This window comes from Rhipicephalus microplus, chromosome 2 (genome assembly GCF_043290135.1).
Source record: "Rhipicephalus microplus isolate Deutch F79 chromosome 2, USDA_Rmic, whole genome shotgun sequence".
In the NCBI taxonomy this organism is placed as follows: Eukaryota; Metazoa; Arthropoda; class Arachnida; order Ixodida; family Ixodidae; genus Rhipicephalus; species Rhipicephalus microplus.
Window position 1 is genome coordinate 196,555,915 of NC_134701.1, and position 18,350 is coordinate 196,574,264.

The window sequence follows — 18,350 nt, forward strand, 5'->3', positions numbered from 1 at the left end:
TTGCATTCATACAGTGCCATAAAAAAAGGAGTGAGAGAGCTGAGAGCACTCAACTTGCCCCATAGTGCAGCTAAGGAAAACCACTCATGCCAGTACTAACGTGAACGAAAAATCACCCTTTCCGTCACTGGCATACGAACCCACCACTTTTGAACTATGTGCCGACGCTCCACCATTCGAGCTACAATGAAGGGTGCTCTGTTATCAACTTTTTTCGTAGGATATTTATGAGTGCTTAATACCCGGGAGTGTTAGCCTGTGTCTGTTGGTTACACTAGTTGCGCACATAGTGTAACACACTTTGTGCATAAGTAATGGATGCACCTTTTCGCTTAAAATTTTGGCCACTAAAGACGTTTTCAAGCCATCAGCTAATTTAGTGTGGTCACTGAACATCCTGCCAAAGCATAAACATAGAAAAAGTGTACAACATTGCCAATATGACGACAGGGGCACGTGCCACTACTCACCGAGAGGGAGAGTCCAACGCGCTGCTGTGGCTGGGTGGTCACCACGACCGCCGTCTGCTGCGATACCACGGGCTGCACTTTCTGCACCGCAATGTGCTGCACTGCCGTGGTGGTGGTGGCACTGTTCAGGGCGCCAAGTTCCCCTAAGGTAACTGTAGTGCGGCGCACCACTGCATTGGGCGGCGCAGCCACAGACACCACAGTGCTTGTCGTAGGGGCAACAACCACGGTTGCTGCTGCTGATGACATGCTGCACAACGATTGGTTGAAAACAAAAAACAAATGGTCATATGTATCATGTAGGGAGAAATTGAATCTAATTAGGGAAAGAAAAAGAAAGGTGATAAACTACTCACTAAATCATTTGCTTTAACAGTATCATTATCTTTAATCAAACATTGATTAAAGCAAATGCCTACTGTGTGCTACTGCGGCAGAACGTGATAAAGAACTGTATGCTACACATTTCACTGAAAAGACTGTCTGGCTGGGCTCATTATTAAGATTTTCAAATGGCTCCAACCAAAAAATTACTTTTTTGCTTCAAAGTTTTCAAAACAACCAAGTTCATTCCTCGGAAAAAATTGAAGATGTATGGTGGAGCACCCTCCACCAAAATGAGTTTATGGTATGATGTCTCTATTACGACGGACCTGCAAACGTGAAGTGCCAATAGGCTGTGTTGTGCTCCCACTCATATCTATAAAGGCTATGTTTCACAAGTGTATGTTGAGCATGCACTGAAACACATTCATCGAGTGTGCGAGGGAACGACACGTAAAGGAGGATTGAGTGGCTTAAAAAAGAAAGCTAAAGACCTGCAATCACATTAGATATTTTAAATAAGAAACAGTTTACAGTCGCAATTCGCTATAACGAACCCAAGATGATACCTTCACAACACAGAAGTAAATAAAAATTCTACGCACAAGCAACATAAAAAAAAATGGCAGATGTCTCATGGTGCTATGATACACAAAAAATATTCGTGTATGAGAAAACATTCGCGAAAACACCCTTTGCTGCAAAACAATACGCATGAGTCCAGAAGTACGTGCAGCTTGAATGAAGAAATGACCACTCGAACCATTATGACTATTTCTTAGTGATTGGATTCGTTATTCATCTAAGCTGCATAGCACTCCAGTATATTTTGCAGCAATTTGTTAGAACGGGCCTTCGAGAGTGCTAGTTTGAAAAGCGCAGAAAGCGGTAGCAGTCGCAAGAATGCCCGTCGGGCAGCCAGGCAACTCGAACCGGAAGTCAATGCAGGCGATCGCCATAGCCCACAATCCTTTGCGTGAGCCCCGATTTTTCTATCCTCCCATTGCGTATGGCCGGGAGAGGTGGCGGCGATTAAGCCATTATAAAAATTTTGTCTTGCATACTGCAATACACACTGCGTATGAGGTTACGCACTGAGGCTGGACTGATGGCAAAGAATGAGAAACAGACGAGATTTGCAAGTGGTAAGACAGGCAAGTAGCACAACGCCTACCAAGTTTGGTGCATGCACTTTTTACATTAAAGAAAATGGCCTAAAGCTTGTACCAGAAAATTATAAACACCAAGTCTTTTATAAAGCACCAAATTAATTTCTCGAAGTACTGCCTAAACTGACTACACAGCAACATCAATGTCGGACCATTCTTTTTCCCAACTATCTGACTGTTCAGAGAATTTGGAAGGGCACAAGAATGCCGTGCACACACTTTCAAAATGAAACCATTGAGGTTCAGGATTAGAAACCATTTTAGTCGAAGCTGCCTTTCCCTCCGTCAAGCCGTCCCTTTACAAGTCACGGTCTGGCTCCTATTCACCAATGAAAGGGCCACTCCGGCTCTGAGCAAAAAGTATTGAAGGACCTACACGATCAAACATTTTGAAGCGCCCATACAGCCAAGCTCGAGGAAAGAGTGCTCTTGTTTATGCAGCCAAGCTCGAGGAAAGAGTGCTCTTGTTTATACTACTTGAATTCTCACTTTTGCAAAGCAAAGAGAGCAACCAATCATATTAGACATACACTAGAGGGAAAATCTCTCCTGGAAAAAGTGCAACAAAAAGCACACACCTATTGTCACCAGAAAGCGGCTACAGTGCAGCCAAGCTAGCAAAATGAAAAAAAAAAAAAAGTTATATCATAAAAAAAGATCACAGAAACACTGTATGCTCTTGCAATATGGCATGAATATCTAGTACATCAAGAATCGCACTGTAGTTGCATACAAAGGAAGATGTCAATCAACTGCGAATGTACGTGCTCCACAAGGTACATCCCTGTAGCTGCTAACAAAATCCTAGCGCTTGTAAACTGAGATGGGAGAGAATCAGATTTTAGACATATACTATAGAAAGTAGAATCACATTAAAAAACATCACCACATCAATGTGCACAATGACGTGGAGTGAGTGAGTGATGTTTAGGTACGTCTCTGACATAGCAGCACTGAAACATACCACATGACAGTGACCCTAAGGGGCAAAAAAGTTGACAAAGGCTCTTGAGAGTAAAGGAAGATGAGGGTGCCATGAAGAATGTGGATATTAATTAGTGATTCCAAATGATATTTTTTTAAATACCGTAATTACTCGAATCTAACGCGCACCTTTTTTCAGGTTAAGCGAGTTCATAAGTCGCATGCGCGTTAGAATCGAGTACGAACAAAAAAATTACGGTCAATCTATTGCCATCAGCAAATCCAAAATGGCCGCCCCCTACGTGCATCGGCATGGCGCGTCGGCCATTTCTGCTTATGTGTTTCCCATGTGCGGCACTTCGTACGTGTGCTGAGGAGTTCGTCATCTAGTAAAGCATTAGCATCGACGGCGTGGAAGGGCAGACTCCAAAAACTCGAGTGCACCACGATGCCGCTTTTAAAAGAAAAGTCATCGCGTGTGCAGAAACGGACGGAAATCGGGCCGCATCGCAGTCGTTCGGAGTTCCCGAAACGTGCGTGCGGGACCGGCGGAAACAAAAGCAAAAGATTGTCGACAGCAAAGCTTCACGCAAAGGCTTCATTGGACCACAGCAGGGTCGGTTTCCACAAATTGAAGAGCTGCTCGGCGAGTATGTGATTAAGCAGTGAGCGGCATAGTGGCCCGTAACGACAGAACTGCTCCAAGTGCAGGCTATGCAGTTAGCCTTAGAAAAAGGGTTAATGCAGAGCCAGTTTAAAGCGAGCAGGTGCTGGCTAACTAACTTTATGAAGAGAAAAGGCTTTTCCCTCCGAAGGCGAACGGGCACATGCCGGAAGTTGCCGGAGGAGTACGAAGAAAAGCTTCAGAGTCTTCAGAGGTTCCTCCAAACCTGCGGCACAACAACGGCTACCTGCTTGAGCAAATCGGGAATGCCGATCAGACGCCTCTTTACTTCGACATGCCTAGCACCACAACCGTCCAGGAGAAGGGGGTGAAGCAAGTTCGTGTACTGACATCGGGCCACGGTAAAACTAGAGTGACAGCAATGCTCCGTTGCACGTCAGATAGGCATAAGCTTCCCCCGTACTTCATATTTAAACAGAAGACGCTCTCAAAAAGAGTCGTTTTCCCGAGTGGTGTGATGAAGCGGGCCAACGAGAAAAATAAGTGCGCGTTGCAATCGATGTCTTAGTTTTTTTTTTTTTTTTTTTGTCGTGGAAACCGGGCACGCGTTAAAATCGAGGGCGCGGTAGAATCGAGTAAATACGGTATTCAGTTGGATATTTGAAGTGCTTCAACATTCGCACAAGCCTAGTCTTCTACTCCGGAGCCCAGCAGATGCAAATGAACCTGTGACAACCCACCTGACCCTTCTCGCTTGAGACTAGCAATGCGACCACGACCACTAAGCCAAGCCCCAAATTTGTGAGCACAGTGTTTCTTTGAACCATTTTCTAAAGATGCTCTGCACGTTCATTCTCTCACTGTATTTGTGTCGTTTGTGCCTTTCTCTGTTTGAATATACGTTTGTGTGCCGTACCAGTTGCTTTCTTCCTTGCAGCACCTTTGACACCACTCATGAAGCCTGCTCCCCTAACTTACTTCCTAACAACTACGGTTATCATGGCACCACCTGTCCCGTGTAACCACACAAAAATTGAATTTTTGAGCCACTCACGCCATTCCCCATAGTAACGTCCGGTGGTTCTTTTGTCCACAAATCAAACAAAAACGAACAAGCAACATTTTGTTGCGTCTCTTGATGCATGGAAAGTTCTTCATTTAGTGCAGTTAGATCGATTACTAGTGATTAATAGTAGGCGGTCCGTCTGATGTCATTGGGATTATTTTGAAGATGTCCTACTGCGGTGCTTGTGTTCTTGTGCATTTACCTTAATTTCTCGGTAAGTAGAGCAGTGTTGTTGATAATATTGTCGTTTCAAGTGTTGTCATACATTGAGCTTTCACTCTGACGTAAATTGTTATTTGACTTTAGTGTCCCTTTAGAAACAATATTTTTGAGTAACATCCGATAATTTTTTTAGGCCCAACCCACAGCTTTTAGATAGCTTCAAGACAGAGAAACTGCACACTGTATAACACTTCTACACACCCCTATCACCATCACATCGCAGGCAGTTCTTATCAGGGGTGAGTTGGCTTCATTCTCTTTTTCCAGAGTTGCAAACTTCCAAGTTGCCATGACAGGATTCAAAAAAAAATTTCCCGATTATTTAAGCTATTCACTGCAAAGTTCTTCAACTATTGCTGTTCGATTTGAAGCAAAAAAGTGGTATTTGCATGAGTTCACACGAAGTCTAGAATGGGAGCAATTTAGACATTGCTGCGGCTACAAACCCTGTGCTGGCATCCACACTGGTGCTGGGTGGCATGGCCTCGTGTGGTTGCGCCGGCGCAGCTGTGCTCTGTTCCAGCGTAGCTCCTGGCTTGGTTGTGGCCCCAGTTTGGCTACCACCACCACCCGAGGCTGTCGAGAGTTTCGCAACAGCAGGTAAGAAAAACAGAAAATTATATAATAGCTCATGGTCAACAACATATTTGTGCAGTCGTTGCAGAAAACTAAAGTGCACCAATTTCACCGGTCTAAGCATAAAATCTTTGCATAGTTTGTCGGTGTCACCCAAGAGGTTTGCCAATGTTTGCCGAAAGAGCGTGTATGACAGCATGTGAGATTACCCCCTTATGGCCAAAAATCATACTTGCTTCTCGAGCAACACAGCCCCCCTCCCTCCCCTGGTTGCCCTTCATGCTCCTTAAGAAAGACAGTGTCCTCCCTGCTTAAATAGAATTCGATAGCAGACCTTGCATTCGGGTTGATTTAACGCATGTGCCCTCTGTGTGATGAAAAATGGCTGGCTCATTTCATCTAAGCCTCAGCTGTGTTCTTACTTGCGTCTTTTTACTCACGGGAGAAACATACATTGTGCAGTGCTATGGACCTTATACGGAACATCACAATAACAACGGCAAAAGCTCGTCAAGTGTTTCTGTACAACTGCTATCGCCATAAAAATCCCCTTCCAGCATAGCTAATGCTGCGGTGGGAAAGCATAACATTCCTTCTCTGCTGCCATGTTTACAAGCAAAATAGTACCAAAGTCTGAGCAGCCCAAAGCGCTGTTATACAGTCAAAGACAGTATAACAGTAGTATATTGTATTAAAAAGGCATATTGGGGCATTTTTCTCACAAGCAACAGTCCCCATCTGTCTTGTGTGCCTTGTGTTAGCACCGCGTGCTCGATACTCGTTGGCTTCGATCGTGCAGCTATGTCATCGTGACAGACAACTTTTGATAGGAAAATGACGAGCATATAGATTTTAAGAAAGGGAATGAAAGCAAGCCAGATGACAAGCATTGCTGTGAAGTCGAGAGACGCCCCAAGCACTCCTGTTTGCCTTAGTGTGTCAACTGATGAGAACACGGGGCGATGAAATCGGGGGTCGTACATGCCGAAAGTGATAGTGAGAGAACCCGGATAAACTGACCACCTGGGGTGCTCGAATAATCACTTCGATTTGAGTGCAAGTGAATCAACTATTACCTTTCACCTAATTGAAATGCAGGAGCCATGGCAGGAGTTAAACTAGCGGCCTCGTACTTGATAGTGTCATGGCAGGTATAAGTGCTTTTCTTTTAGTAATAAAGTCCAATTAAATAAAGAAAGAGAAAAAAAAAACATTCGTTCAATACGTGAATTGAACCTTAACAATCAAAGTCACAAGCTCAATTATTTAGCGCAGTCATATGCTTCCTAGCAAGTAGAGTTGGTAGCACTTTGTGCAATAACAGACTAGCATTCTTTATGCAATAACAGGATAGCACTGTTTTCCACAAAATATACGATGAAGTAAAATATTACTGCCGAAAAAATCGCACCTTTTGGATCGCACCTCTTCATATTCGATTCCCATTCGAAGCTATGTACTCGTACCTGATTCCTGTTCAAAAATTTCGATATTTGCACAGCCCTAATCTAACCTGATTCACTTCAGTGTCCCTTTGATGTCTGTGCAGGATGCTTGTAATGTTCCCTTAGGACCCACATGACAAAGCGTAGCAAATGCCACTTTGAATATTCGAACACTGTGTCATGCTGCAGCTCTACAAGTTTGCTTTTTCTAACGGGGCTGCAATCGCTCCTCATACCTTTGTAAGTATTTATGCGGACCAAACGACCCTGCTTCAGCCGGCAGTCTCACAAGGCATTGAGCGTGAATGTACTTACATGTCGTGAAAGCAATGATTCGTGGGGTGCAAACATCTCAAGATGTATGGAAGGCTCACAGGCAAGGGTTCCTTTCAAGCTCCACTACCCTAAATTTGCCTTAGTAGGCGCTCCCATGCAAAAGAACATTGTGATGCTGAAAAGCATACCATTAACAAAAGAAACCGCATTGCAGTAGAGCGTGCTACCTATCTAGAATTAACTGCAGTCATACCATATTGACAATGCATCTATTTCGCGATACCCTTCAAATCTAATAAACGCGAACCAGACCAAATACCTCTTGCATTATCGTATTTACTCGCGTAATCCTCGCACTCGCATAATTCTCGCACCCCCCACATCGCCCAAGAAAAATACGATTTTTTTTTTCTCGAGTAATTATCGCACCCCCGAAAACTGCCGCAATAATGTCGTCTGCTCGTTCCAGCTGCTGATGATGATAGCGCGCACCATCTCTTAAGCATCAAGCGTACTATTGCGCGCAGATTCAATCCAATCCAAGCTAAGCCGAAGTGGCCAGTGCGTGTTGCGGCGTGCTTTGTATGCTGTGTCGGGAGCCTTGGCACGTTATGGGGCGATACTGAAGCTACACGGCTGCTTCAAGTTGCAAGTAATAGATCATGCTTCAAACGACGGCAACAGGGCCGCCGGTAGGCCCTTCGGAGTCTACGAGTTTTGTGTTTGCGACTTGTGACAGCAGCTGAAAGCCGCCAAGACGCGTTGGGCCTGCCGTGGGCCTAAAACTGGGATTGATGGTAAACTTTATTTTTTTAGAAGGAAACTGCGGACGATTCTGTTAAATAGCCATCAGCCCAATACTGACGTCCTACGCTTACCTTTTGAGGGCTCCTGTTGAGCGACGAACGCTACCGTTAGGCCCGCAACACCCACAAGCTTTGCGTATGGTATTTTAATTCTCGACTATTTGTTGCACTTTTTGTGTCGTAAATAAATCTTGCCTTGTGTTGAACCTCTGCTTTGATTGTTGAGGTAAGTTCTAATTAGTACTTCTTAAAGCTTGCTTAAGTTGCAGGTGTGAGAATCCCGATTTGAGGCCACTCCGTTTTCTTTTTTTGCTCTGTACGTTTTCGTGGAAAGTTTTCCCCGCGTAATTCTCGCACCCCCCAACTTTGCATCAGTTTTCCGGCAAAAAAGTGAAAGGATTATGCAAGTAAATGCGGTATCTACTACGAGTGACGCAAAAAGATGATTATCTGTTTTACTTCCATAAAAGGTTTGCATGTCGAGACGTCATCACAATTGTGGCTGTACCTGTGCGAATCTGTTGCTGCATGTATCACTGGGATGCACCGACAACGATACAAAGCAAAGGACTGATGAGTAAAGCAAACACAGAAGAGGCCGATTCTGGCAAGCAAACAGACCGAAATGCTTGTGGCTGCAATATGATGATGCAATTTCAAAAGACGAAACCAGAAGCATGAAGGGGGGGGGGGGATGACTGACAAACAAAAAACGAGGACAAGACAACTACACACGAACAGTACACAAGTCCAGCACAATTTTTTTTTCGTGCTTCGTGTTTTTACCGTTCAATTATGAAAAAATTCGTTCTAGGAAATGCTTTGCCAAAGTAAGTGGACCACACCAAGTTTTGTAAAAAAAAAATACACTTCTTTTTCCAACAAGCAGAAATACTTATATATTATGCAACTCAAGAAATGTTTCTTGAACAGGCATTTTGCAAGTTGCCTAATGAAACAAATCTTTTCAGTCATTCTACCATTTTCGGAAGCAACATTAGAAACTTACCAGGCTGAACAGTGAAATTATCATTATAAAAAATGAATTATGACAAAAAGATAAAGCAAAATCCTAACGCACCTCTCAGAAAGTTTGGTGTTTGAAAACAGCTAAAATCAGCCCAACAACAGTACAGCCTACCTTGTAACGGTGGGTTTGTCTTAGCAGCAATGGCTGGTAAGGCTGTGCCAGTGGCAGGGATGCCATAAGATGCAGCAGGAGATGCTGGCACTGAGGAGAGCTGCAGTAAAAAGAATATTCCGGCCGATATAAAATTTAAGAAAACATGAATACTTAAGATATGAAGAAAATGGCAACGAGATGTTTGGTAAGCTCATAAAGTTTCTGACTTGGTCATTTCCATAGCTCTAAAATTTGGGCAACAGACCTGTCTCCATTTTGCATTCATGAGGGCAGAAAAAGTTAGATACACTACACCCAAACCTCAATATAACAAAGTACAGTAGAGCCCCGTTGATATGTTTTCCAAGGGACCGTAAAAAAAAAACGTAGGAGCCCGGAAACGCAACAGCCGAGAAACGCGAAAAATTGAGAAATAAGAGTAGTGGTGAACTGCACATAGTTTTATTTTAATGCTTTCGCTTGAAAAAATCATGCAGCGTAGCCTGGCGCATCTTCTCATGCCCGACATGCACAAGGCGTTTTTCAAGCACCTGTAGTGCCATGTGGCTCTCGCCATCGTCACTGGTGCACACATATTTTCACAATAAATCTATTGCCGCTACAGCCGATGAGGACTTTGGCTCCGGTATCCGCTCCACCTCCTGCTCAACTTCCTCGTCACTGGCGCACAGATCGGCGCACTCAGCCACGATGTCCTCGACGATAACATGGCAAAGGTGACAACAGCGTTGTCAACAGAAGCGTAGTCACTGTACGCGATTCCACTGGCACTAACAGTCTCCATGGCAGTGTTCAGTTCGTCGCACTCTGCGAACTGTTGCGTAGCGTATGTTTATCAGCTCGCGACTGCTTCTGCGCAGAGCCGATAAGACGAGCGGACGAGACGACGGTGAGTTAAACAAGGTTTATGTACAGCATATATACAGAGGCGTTACAATTTCGGCACTGGGGCCGACAGAGACTCGAAGAGCCGAGCTCTCCTTTCTAACACATAGGTCAGCCTTTCGCCTAAGACCGCTGATCGCAACACGCCGCAGGGCTTCTTTTATTTGCACCGGGTCCAACCAAAATGTCCAATCAGAAGCGCCGCTGGTCGTCAGGGCAGATTCCGCCAATGGGGGCCGCCGCGCCATGCGTCAGACCACCAGACACGCGGCCGCCGGCTCGCTGTCACGTGCGCCGCTGACTCACTGCACATGGGCCAGAGGGGCGCCGCGCGTGTTCACGCCGTCGAGGTGATCGCGCCAGGCGGACTGGCCTTGACCCAGATTGCCTTTTTCAGAGGCACGGACGTTTGACGAGGACTCGCTGGCATAACAGCACCCCCGCCGCCAGACAATGCACCGGAAAGACGAGCTGCTTCCACGGGGCTCGGATGTCAGGTGCGCTCGTTCGCCAGGTCCCTCCAGGTTCGCCTCCAGGGCCATGTGGAGAATACAGCTCCAAACTGTTCCGGGAACACATCCCATTTTTGACGACGGATCCCAGCTCCACTGGCTTGTCGCCACAACTTGCTGACCAGCTTCACTTGTCTCTTCTGACCATCTTCGGTTTCAGCACTTGTCGATGGTTCTGCAACTTGCTAAGAACGGTTCGACAACAGACAACACACGACACAAGCAAGTGCCCTCGGTCACCCGACAGAACACCAGACAAAGTATAGTACAACATATACCTATCTACGTGTTTATCGGAATTTTGTTCCCTCTACATCAAGAGGCACATGTGGGACACAAGACTCTTAAAGTAAGAACTTGAATTTTTCACAATTACAACAACGCAACGAATTAGAATACCACATAAAGTTGGCCCCTTGAGAGCACTCTGAACGAGAGCGCTCGGCCCAGGTCGTGATGAGGTCAAAATTTTGCCCCGAATCGCCAGCGAGAAACCGAAAGGTTGAGAAGGTACTAACTAAACGCACGGCTCAATGCGTCGGCATTAGCGTTTAGCCTTCCTTTTTTGTAGCGAACGTCAAAGTTGTGCTGTTGGAGTATCATGCTCCACCTCAGTAACCGGCCACTTTTAGGCGACATGTTATTTAACCAGGTTAGAGGACAGTGGTCCGTTTCAACCACAAACCTCGAACCGGAGACATAACAAGCTAGCTTTTGAACGGCCCACACGAGGCAAGCACATTCCTTTTCAGAGGTACTGTACGCCTCTTCCCTGCCGCTGAGTTTTCGACTTAAATACAAAACTGGCCTTTCGTTACCAGCACTGTCCTCCTGGCACAATACAGCTCCCATGCCGCGATCACTCGCGTCGCATTGAATCACAAATCTCTTAGAGAAATCGGGTGCCATGAGAACAGGCTTTTCGCTTAGGGCCTGTTTTAGCTGGCAAAACGCAATCTCCTTTTCTGAGTCCCATACTACTTTAACCGGCTCGGACTTTCGAAGCGCGTCAGTGAGGGGGCTGGCAATGCTAGAGTAATTTTGCACGTAATGCTGATAGTATCCAGCCAAGCCCAAGAATGCCCTTATCTCTGATTTTGTGGTTGGTCGTGGATAGTTCACGACAGCGGCTACCTTAATTTCTGAAGGTCTACGCCGGCCACGCCCCACAACGTGCCCCAGGTAAGACACCTCGCCACACCCTAGGTGACATTTAGTAGGTTTCACGGTAAGGCCAGCCTTTCTCAACCTGTTCAGCACGACGCGTAGATGCTCGACATGTTCTTCCCAGTCGTTGGAGAAGATGGCGACATCGTCAATATACGGTAGAGCGAACTCAGAGAGGCCTTTAAGAACGCGGTCCATTAAGCCTGAAAAACAAAAGGGTGCATTTTTCAATCCAAAGCTCAGCTTAAGTGGGCGATACGTTCCAAATGGAGAAACAAATGTGGCATAGCGGCTGGCACGCTCTGTAAGGGGGACTTGCCAATACCCTCGCACGAGGTCTAACGTGGAAATATAGCTGGACTGTGACACAGTTTCCACCCTCTCCTCTAGGTTGGGTATCGGGTAAGTTTGGTCTCGAGTTATTGCGTTAAGACGCCGGTAATCGATGCATGGCCTCGGATCTTTTCCTGGCACCTGAACCAATATTAGAGGGGATGTATAGTCACTCTCGCCCGGTACTATGACTCCCAACTCCAGCATTTTATCGATCTCCTCTTTCATGATCTGCTTTTGCACAGGGGAACAACGATACGGCTTGCTACGGATTGGCTCCTCACAAGTTAGCTCGATATCGTGCTCGATCACCGTCGTGTTTCCGGGACGGTCCGAAAACACGTCTTGAAACTCGGAAACAATCCTTCTCAGGTCCTCCTTCTGGACTTCACTTAACCTAGGCTCTAGGTTCAACTGCTCCAAGATTACCTCCGATCCCCCTTCGATTACATCACTAGAATTCAAAATTTCTTCTCCCTCTTCCTCTGCAGCATTCAACAGCAGATTTACGACCGCTTGACGTTGAACGTATGGTTTCATCAAGTTACTGTGGTAAATTTTGTTCGGCCGCCTTCCTAATTTCACTTCATAATTGGTATCCGAAAGCTTCGATATTACTTTGGCAGGCCCTTCCCAATGAACCTCAAGCTTGTTCTTTTTGGACGGCCGCAGCAGCATTACTTGACTACCAACTTCAAATGTGCGCTTCTTCGCCGATTTGTCGTAGTACTGCTTCGACAATACTTGTGCAGCCTTCATGTGGCTTTCCACAAGATCTTTCGTTTTTCCAAGCCTCTGAAGGAGGTCTAGAACATACGCAACTACATTAGGGTCCTCATCGAATCCCTCCCAGGACTCGCGTAGCATTTGCAATGGTGTTCTCAAACTCCTGCCATACACAAGTTCTGCAGGGCTAAAACCAGTGCTCTCATGAGGAGCTGATCTTAGAGCGAACATAGCGGGAGGAATACACGCTTCCCAGTCGCATTTGTGCTCATAGCAGAGAGCTCTCAGTATCCGTTTCAGAACGGAATGCATACGCTCTACCGGATTAGATTGCGGGTGATGGATCGAGCTGTGCACTACTTTTATTCCACATTTATCCATAAAGGTAGAGGTAAGGCAGCTGGTGAAGACACTACCATTGTCGCATTGGATTTCAGAAGGAAATCCGACGCGTGCAAAAATAGATAGCAGCGCATCCACGACCTGAGGGGAATTGAGCTCCTTAAGGGGTATCGCTTCCGGAAATTTTGTGGCTACACAGAGAGCCGTCAGGATGTACCGACAACCTTGCCTTGACTCTGGCAATGGCCCGACTATATCAATTACTAGGCGCCGAAAAGGTTCTGTGATAATCGGCACAAGCTTCATGGGTGCCTTCCACTTGTCCGTGGATTTCCCCGCTCTCTGACAAGTGTCGCATGAGCGCACAAAGTCTTCGATATCCTTCCAGCATTTCGGCCAATAAAACTGAAGGGAAACTCTAGCCTTGCTCTTTTTTATGCCGAGATGCCCTGCCCATGCGTTTTCATGCGCCAGTTCCAATAGTTGGCGACGATACTTTTGTGGCACTAAGAGCTGCTCATACTTGCGACCTTGCGCATTTGTGTAGCTCCGATACAAAAGCCCCGCTTTCTCAAAAAAAGAAACATTCTGTTTCTTTTTTTCTAAGTTTACGCTTTCCATTAGCGCTTTAATCGAGAGGTCCTCACGCTGCTCTCGAATGAGCGTTTCTCGATCAACCCTCGACAGCTCACTCCAACTTTCCGCTACAGGCGAGAGCGTTGCAGCCCTCTCCCTCTGATCCAATGGCGCCATGTCGTCTCCCCTTTCCACGGGAACCGCGCTGGTCGGTCCGGCGACGGGCCGCTCGCGCGACTGCTCACATGACTCACGCGGAAAGTTTCCTCTCTGAGGTTCCGTCGACCCGCCGACAAGGTCACTTGAGAGTTCACCGCTTTGAACAAGGTCAAGCTCTTGCGAGAGCTTCCGCGCTTGCGATCGCGTGAGGGCCATGTACGCTAAGTTGGGGAAGAACGATTTACCCTGCTCTTTGAGAAGCTGCTCTGAGTTGTTGGAGAAGAGATAAGGAAAACGATCGGGAAGCGCGGCAGACACAGCCGCTTCGGTGCGAAGCTTACCGAACGGGCCTTCAATGACAACCGTGGCGATTGGTAAGCAAGCACTCTGCTCCTCGGCGACTTGCCTGATCCACGCGCATTCTCCTGTAAAGTCGTCCGGAGACACCAATGAAGGATGGACAACATCCATGGTTGCCGCGGAGTCTCTAAGTGCTCGACACGCTTTCCCATTCACACTAATTTCTTGGATATACGGCTCCAACAACCGCATGTTCTTTTCCGATTCTCTGATTGTTGCAAAAGCAAACTTTTGCTTACAGTTTATCGCGATGTGCCCTTCCTTTTTGCAGTTGTAGCAGATTAGTGGCTTCCGTGATTCAAACGCCCGTGTGGTATCAGTGCGTTGTTTAGAAACCTCACTCGATTTTTCCGCTTCTGTTTTCCCTTCCTCTACAGTGTCCTTCGTAAGAGACGGGTCCTTTTTGAAATTACGGTGCGGAGCGGGTTTCCGTTGATCAGGTTTCTTTGAAAAGCCCTCTTTTCTTTCATCCTTTTCAACGCGCACTGCCCTGCTATGCAACTTTCGGCGAGTATAATACTCCTCAGCTAACTCTGCTGCCTTGTTTAGCTGTACTTCACCAAGTTTGTCCTGCAGCCAAAGTTTGACATCCTCCTCGATGCAGCGGTAGAATTGCTCCAGTGCAACGCATTCCACCACTTTATCGCGGTCGTCATAAACACCTTCGCCCTTGAGCCATTCAATCAAATCGGCTTTAAGACGAAACGCGAAGTCAACGTGTGACTCATTCCCCTTTCTAGCATACCGGAACCTTTGCCTGAAAGCCTCGGGTGACAACTTATAACGTCTCAAGAGCACTTCCTTAACCTCGTCATAGCTCTCAAATGCTTCCCTCGACAAGCAAGTTATCGCGTCGGACACTTCGCCGGGAAGAAGAGCTAGCAGGTTCCGCGCCCAAAGAGACTGCTCCAAAGCATTTCGCTCACAGACGTGTTCAAACTTGACGAGATACTTCGCCATGTCCTCGCCTACTACGAACGGTGGCAGTTGATCCCGAATTCTAATACCGCTGACCTGAATCGTCGGAGAAGCTGCGCTAGGCGCCTGCGAACACTGTAGGATTGCCAATTCTAGTCGTTTCATCTCAAGGCGCTCCTGTCTCTCGGCCTCCTCGCGACGTTCGCGCCTTTCAGCTTCTTCACGTTCGCGAGCTTCGCGCCTTTCAGCTTCTTCGCGAGCTTCGCGCCTTTCAGCTTGTTCACGTTCGCGAGCTTCGCGCCTTTCAGCCTCTTCGCGAGCTTCGCGCCTTTCAGCTTCTTCACGTTCGCGAGCTTCGCGCCTTTCAGCTTCTTCGCGAGCTTCGCGCCTTTCAGCTTCTTCGCGAGCTTCTACTTCTCGCCTTTCAGCCTCCTCACGGCGTGCTTTAATATCCACCCAGGCCTCATCGACTTCCTCAGCCGACACTCCCTCATCCTTCATGATCTCAAGGATCGCTTGCTTTCGTTTCGCACGGCCCAAAGTAATGCCGAGTTCCTCACAAATTTCGATGAGTTCCTTCACTTTAAGGTTCTCCATCGTTCACACTAGCCTCTTTCTGTTTGCCCCTGTTAACAATTTACTTGCCGTACCCACTATAAGTCAACTAGCAAGACGCGCAAGCAATTTTTCACTCTCCCGTGTTTACCCCCTCCGCATTAACTTTGGTTTCAAAGCACTTCGACTTTGCTTGAAACGATCAAAGCTCACTCTAATGCTTCACACAGCCCTTCTCTAAACTACTACAACCTGAGCTAGAGTAGTCTGGTGAACTGAGGGGAAAACATCAGGCACTCACCGCATCGATGTCGCTGACGCCGGCCGATCCCGCAGCTGCCAACCACTGTTGCGTAGCGTATGTTTATCAGCTCGCGACTGCTTCTGCGCAGAGCCGATAAGACGAGCGGACGAGACGACGGTGAGTTAAACAAGGTTTATGTACAGCATATATACAGAGGCGTTACAATTTCGGCACTGGGGCCGACAGAGACTCGAAGAGCCGAGCTCTCCTTTCTAACACATAGGTCAGCCTTTCGCCTAAGACCGCTGATCGCAACACGCCGCAGGGCTTCTTTTATTTGCACCGGGTCCAACCAAAATGTCCAATCAGAAGCGCCGCTGGTTGTCAGGGCAGATTCCGCCAATGGGGGCCGCCGCGCCATGCGTCAGACCACCAGACACGCGGCCGCCGGCTCGCTGTCACGTGCGCCGCTGACTCACTGCACATGGGCCAGAGGGGCGCCGCGCGTGTTCACGCCGTCGAGGTGATCGCGCCAGGCGGACTGGCCTTGACCCAGATTGCCTTTTTCAGAGGCACGGACGTTTGACGAGGACTCGCTGGCATAACAGAACGCACCGTCTCTAACAGCTTCTGTTGTGTCATCTGCGCGCACACTGAAACACATGTTGAAGCAGTGTTCAACTGTAGCAGCAGTGACGGTGCTCCACGCTGATGCTAAATAATGCATGGCATCTAAGATGGTGATGCCTGCTGGCTGCTGCCTTCGCTCCACGCTGGCCAGGGACCGCTTTACAATGCACTTGCAATAGAAGTGCTTTGCATTTTTTATTATTCCAGCGTCCAAGGGCTGAAGGTGGTTCGTGGTGTTGGCAGGAAGAAAAACTACCTTTACATTCCACAGCGACGCAGTGTCCTTGAAATGTGCGGAGCATTTGTCGAGAAAAAGAACGACTTTTCTGTTCTGGCAGCCCATCTGGAGTCCATGTATTTCAAGAACTCTGCAAAAAGTGTACACGTCATCCACGCCTTGGTATTATTGTTGTAGTGGCAGGGCAGGTGACGAATATTTTAAGGTAGCGTGGGTTCCGAAACTTTCCTGTCACCCACGGTTTCATTTCCGAACCATCGGAGCTGCAGCACAGCAGCACCATTAGTCGTTTCTTGCTGCATTTTCCACCGTGGCAAGCCTCGTCTTTTAAGCTGAGCGTCTTAGAGGGCTGTACCTTGAAAAAAAAAAAGGCCTGCTTCATCGGCATTGAATACAGTCGAACCCGGGTATATCGAACTCACCAAAAAACGTTTATTAGTTCGATATATGGCATAATTCGATATAGGCCTGGTATAGGTTTTGACACAAAAGCACATAACAAACTAGAAGAAAAGTACTTTAAATATGGTGGCTTACTTGCGTGCCCTACTGTGGAACAAAATAGTCCTGGATTTTTTTCTGTGTCAACGACTTCACTGCCTGCGACAGCACGCACACCTTCACGTTGTCCAACGAGTCAGAGCAGCCGCAACCTTCCACATTGAAGCAATAGCGCCGGACCAACGCAAGTGCACTAATCACTTCGGAAGATGTAGGCAATGGGCCGTCGTCGATTTCCATATTGCTGTCGCTTTGGCTTGTGGTCGGCACGGCGTCTGCAATGTAATCCTCATTCTGTAATTGGCCTATGATGGGGAAATCATCGTCCGCACTGACAAACTCGACGAATGTCGATCCGTCAATAGCACCCGGGAACTCTGCCAGCTCGTTCCAAACTTCGGCGGAAACACCTGCAGTGTCTTCAGAGCAGTCAGAATTTGGGGTGTCATCACCAAGCATGCGGAGGCCGGTACGCCTAAAGCAGTTCTGGATCGCCTCCTTCTTAACATCTGCCCACGATCTACTCAACATAGAAATAGCTCCGAGCAAGTCGATCTTAAGCTCCCTGCCGACCCCAAGATTCTGAGCAGCCTCTCCACCAGGCGGTTCCGATAGCCGGCTTTCATTGCGGGTATAACGCTTTGATCCAGTGGTTGCAGTACAGACGTAGTGTTCGGGGGCAAAAAACGCAGCTCGATGTTGCCGAAGGTCGTACTGCAGTGGTGCGATGAACAATTGTCCACGAGCAGGCACACCTTGCGATTTTCGCCTACCAAATCATCATTACACGACGATAGCCATTTGCTGAAAAGTTCCCCGGTCATCCCTGCTTTTGAGTTTGCTTGATAGGTAACTGGAAGCGACAGCGCATTTCGAAAACACCGCAGAGCCGTGCTTTTCCCGATAACCAGAGGTCGAAGCTTTTTCGATCAGTCTAAATTAGCTGCCAACAGCACGGACACACGAACTTTGTTTGCCTTGCCGTCGCTCGTCTTGTCGCCACGACACGCAAGTGTATTGTTTGGCAACATTTGCCAAAATAGAGCGGTTTCATCCGCATTGAAGATATCTTGGGCTCTATATCTTGCTGCGATATCACGCCAGTTTTCCTCAAGCCATTTTTCTACGCTGTCCAGGTCCGCCACTCTGCTTTCACC

At 47.3% G+C, this 18,350-nt stretch overlaps 1 protein-coding gene across 2 annotated transcripts in view; it reads right to left on the reverse strand.

The window, feature by feature from the left end:
• Positions 1-18,350, reverse strand: part of Nelf-A (Negative elongation factor A) — a 63,927-nt gene that overhangs the window by 2,233 nt on the left and 43,344 nt on the right. For both annotated transcript variants that reach the window (XM_037421703.2, XM_075887214.1), the window contains exons 8-10: positions 9,045-9,144; positions 5,247-5,376; positions 471-720 (exon numbers count right to left, since the gene is read on the reverse strand). In XM_037421703.2, the coding sequence (XP_037277600.2) occupies positions 471-720; positions 5,247-5,376; positions 9,045-9,144 (480 nt within the window). The remainder of the gene's footprint in view (positions 1-470; positions 721-5,246; positions 5,377-9,044; positions 9,145-18,350) is intronic.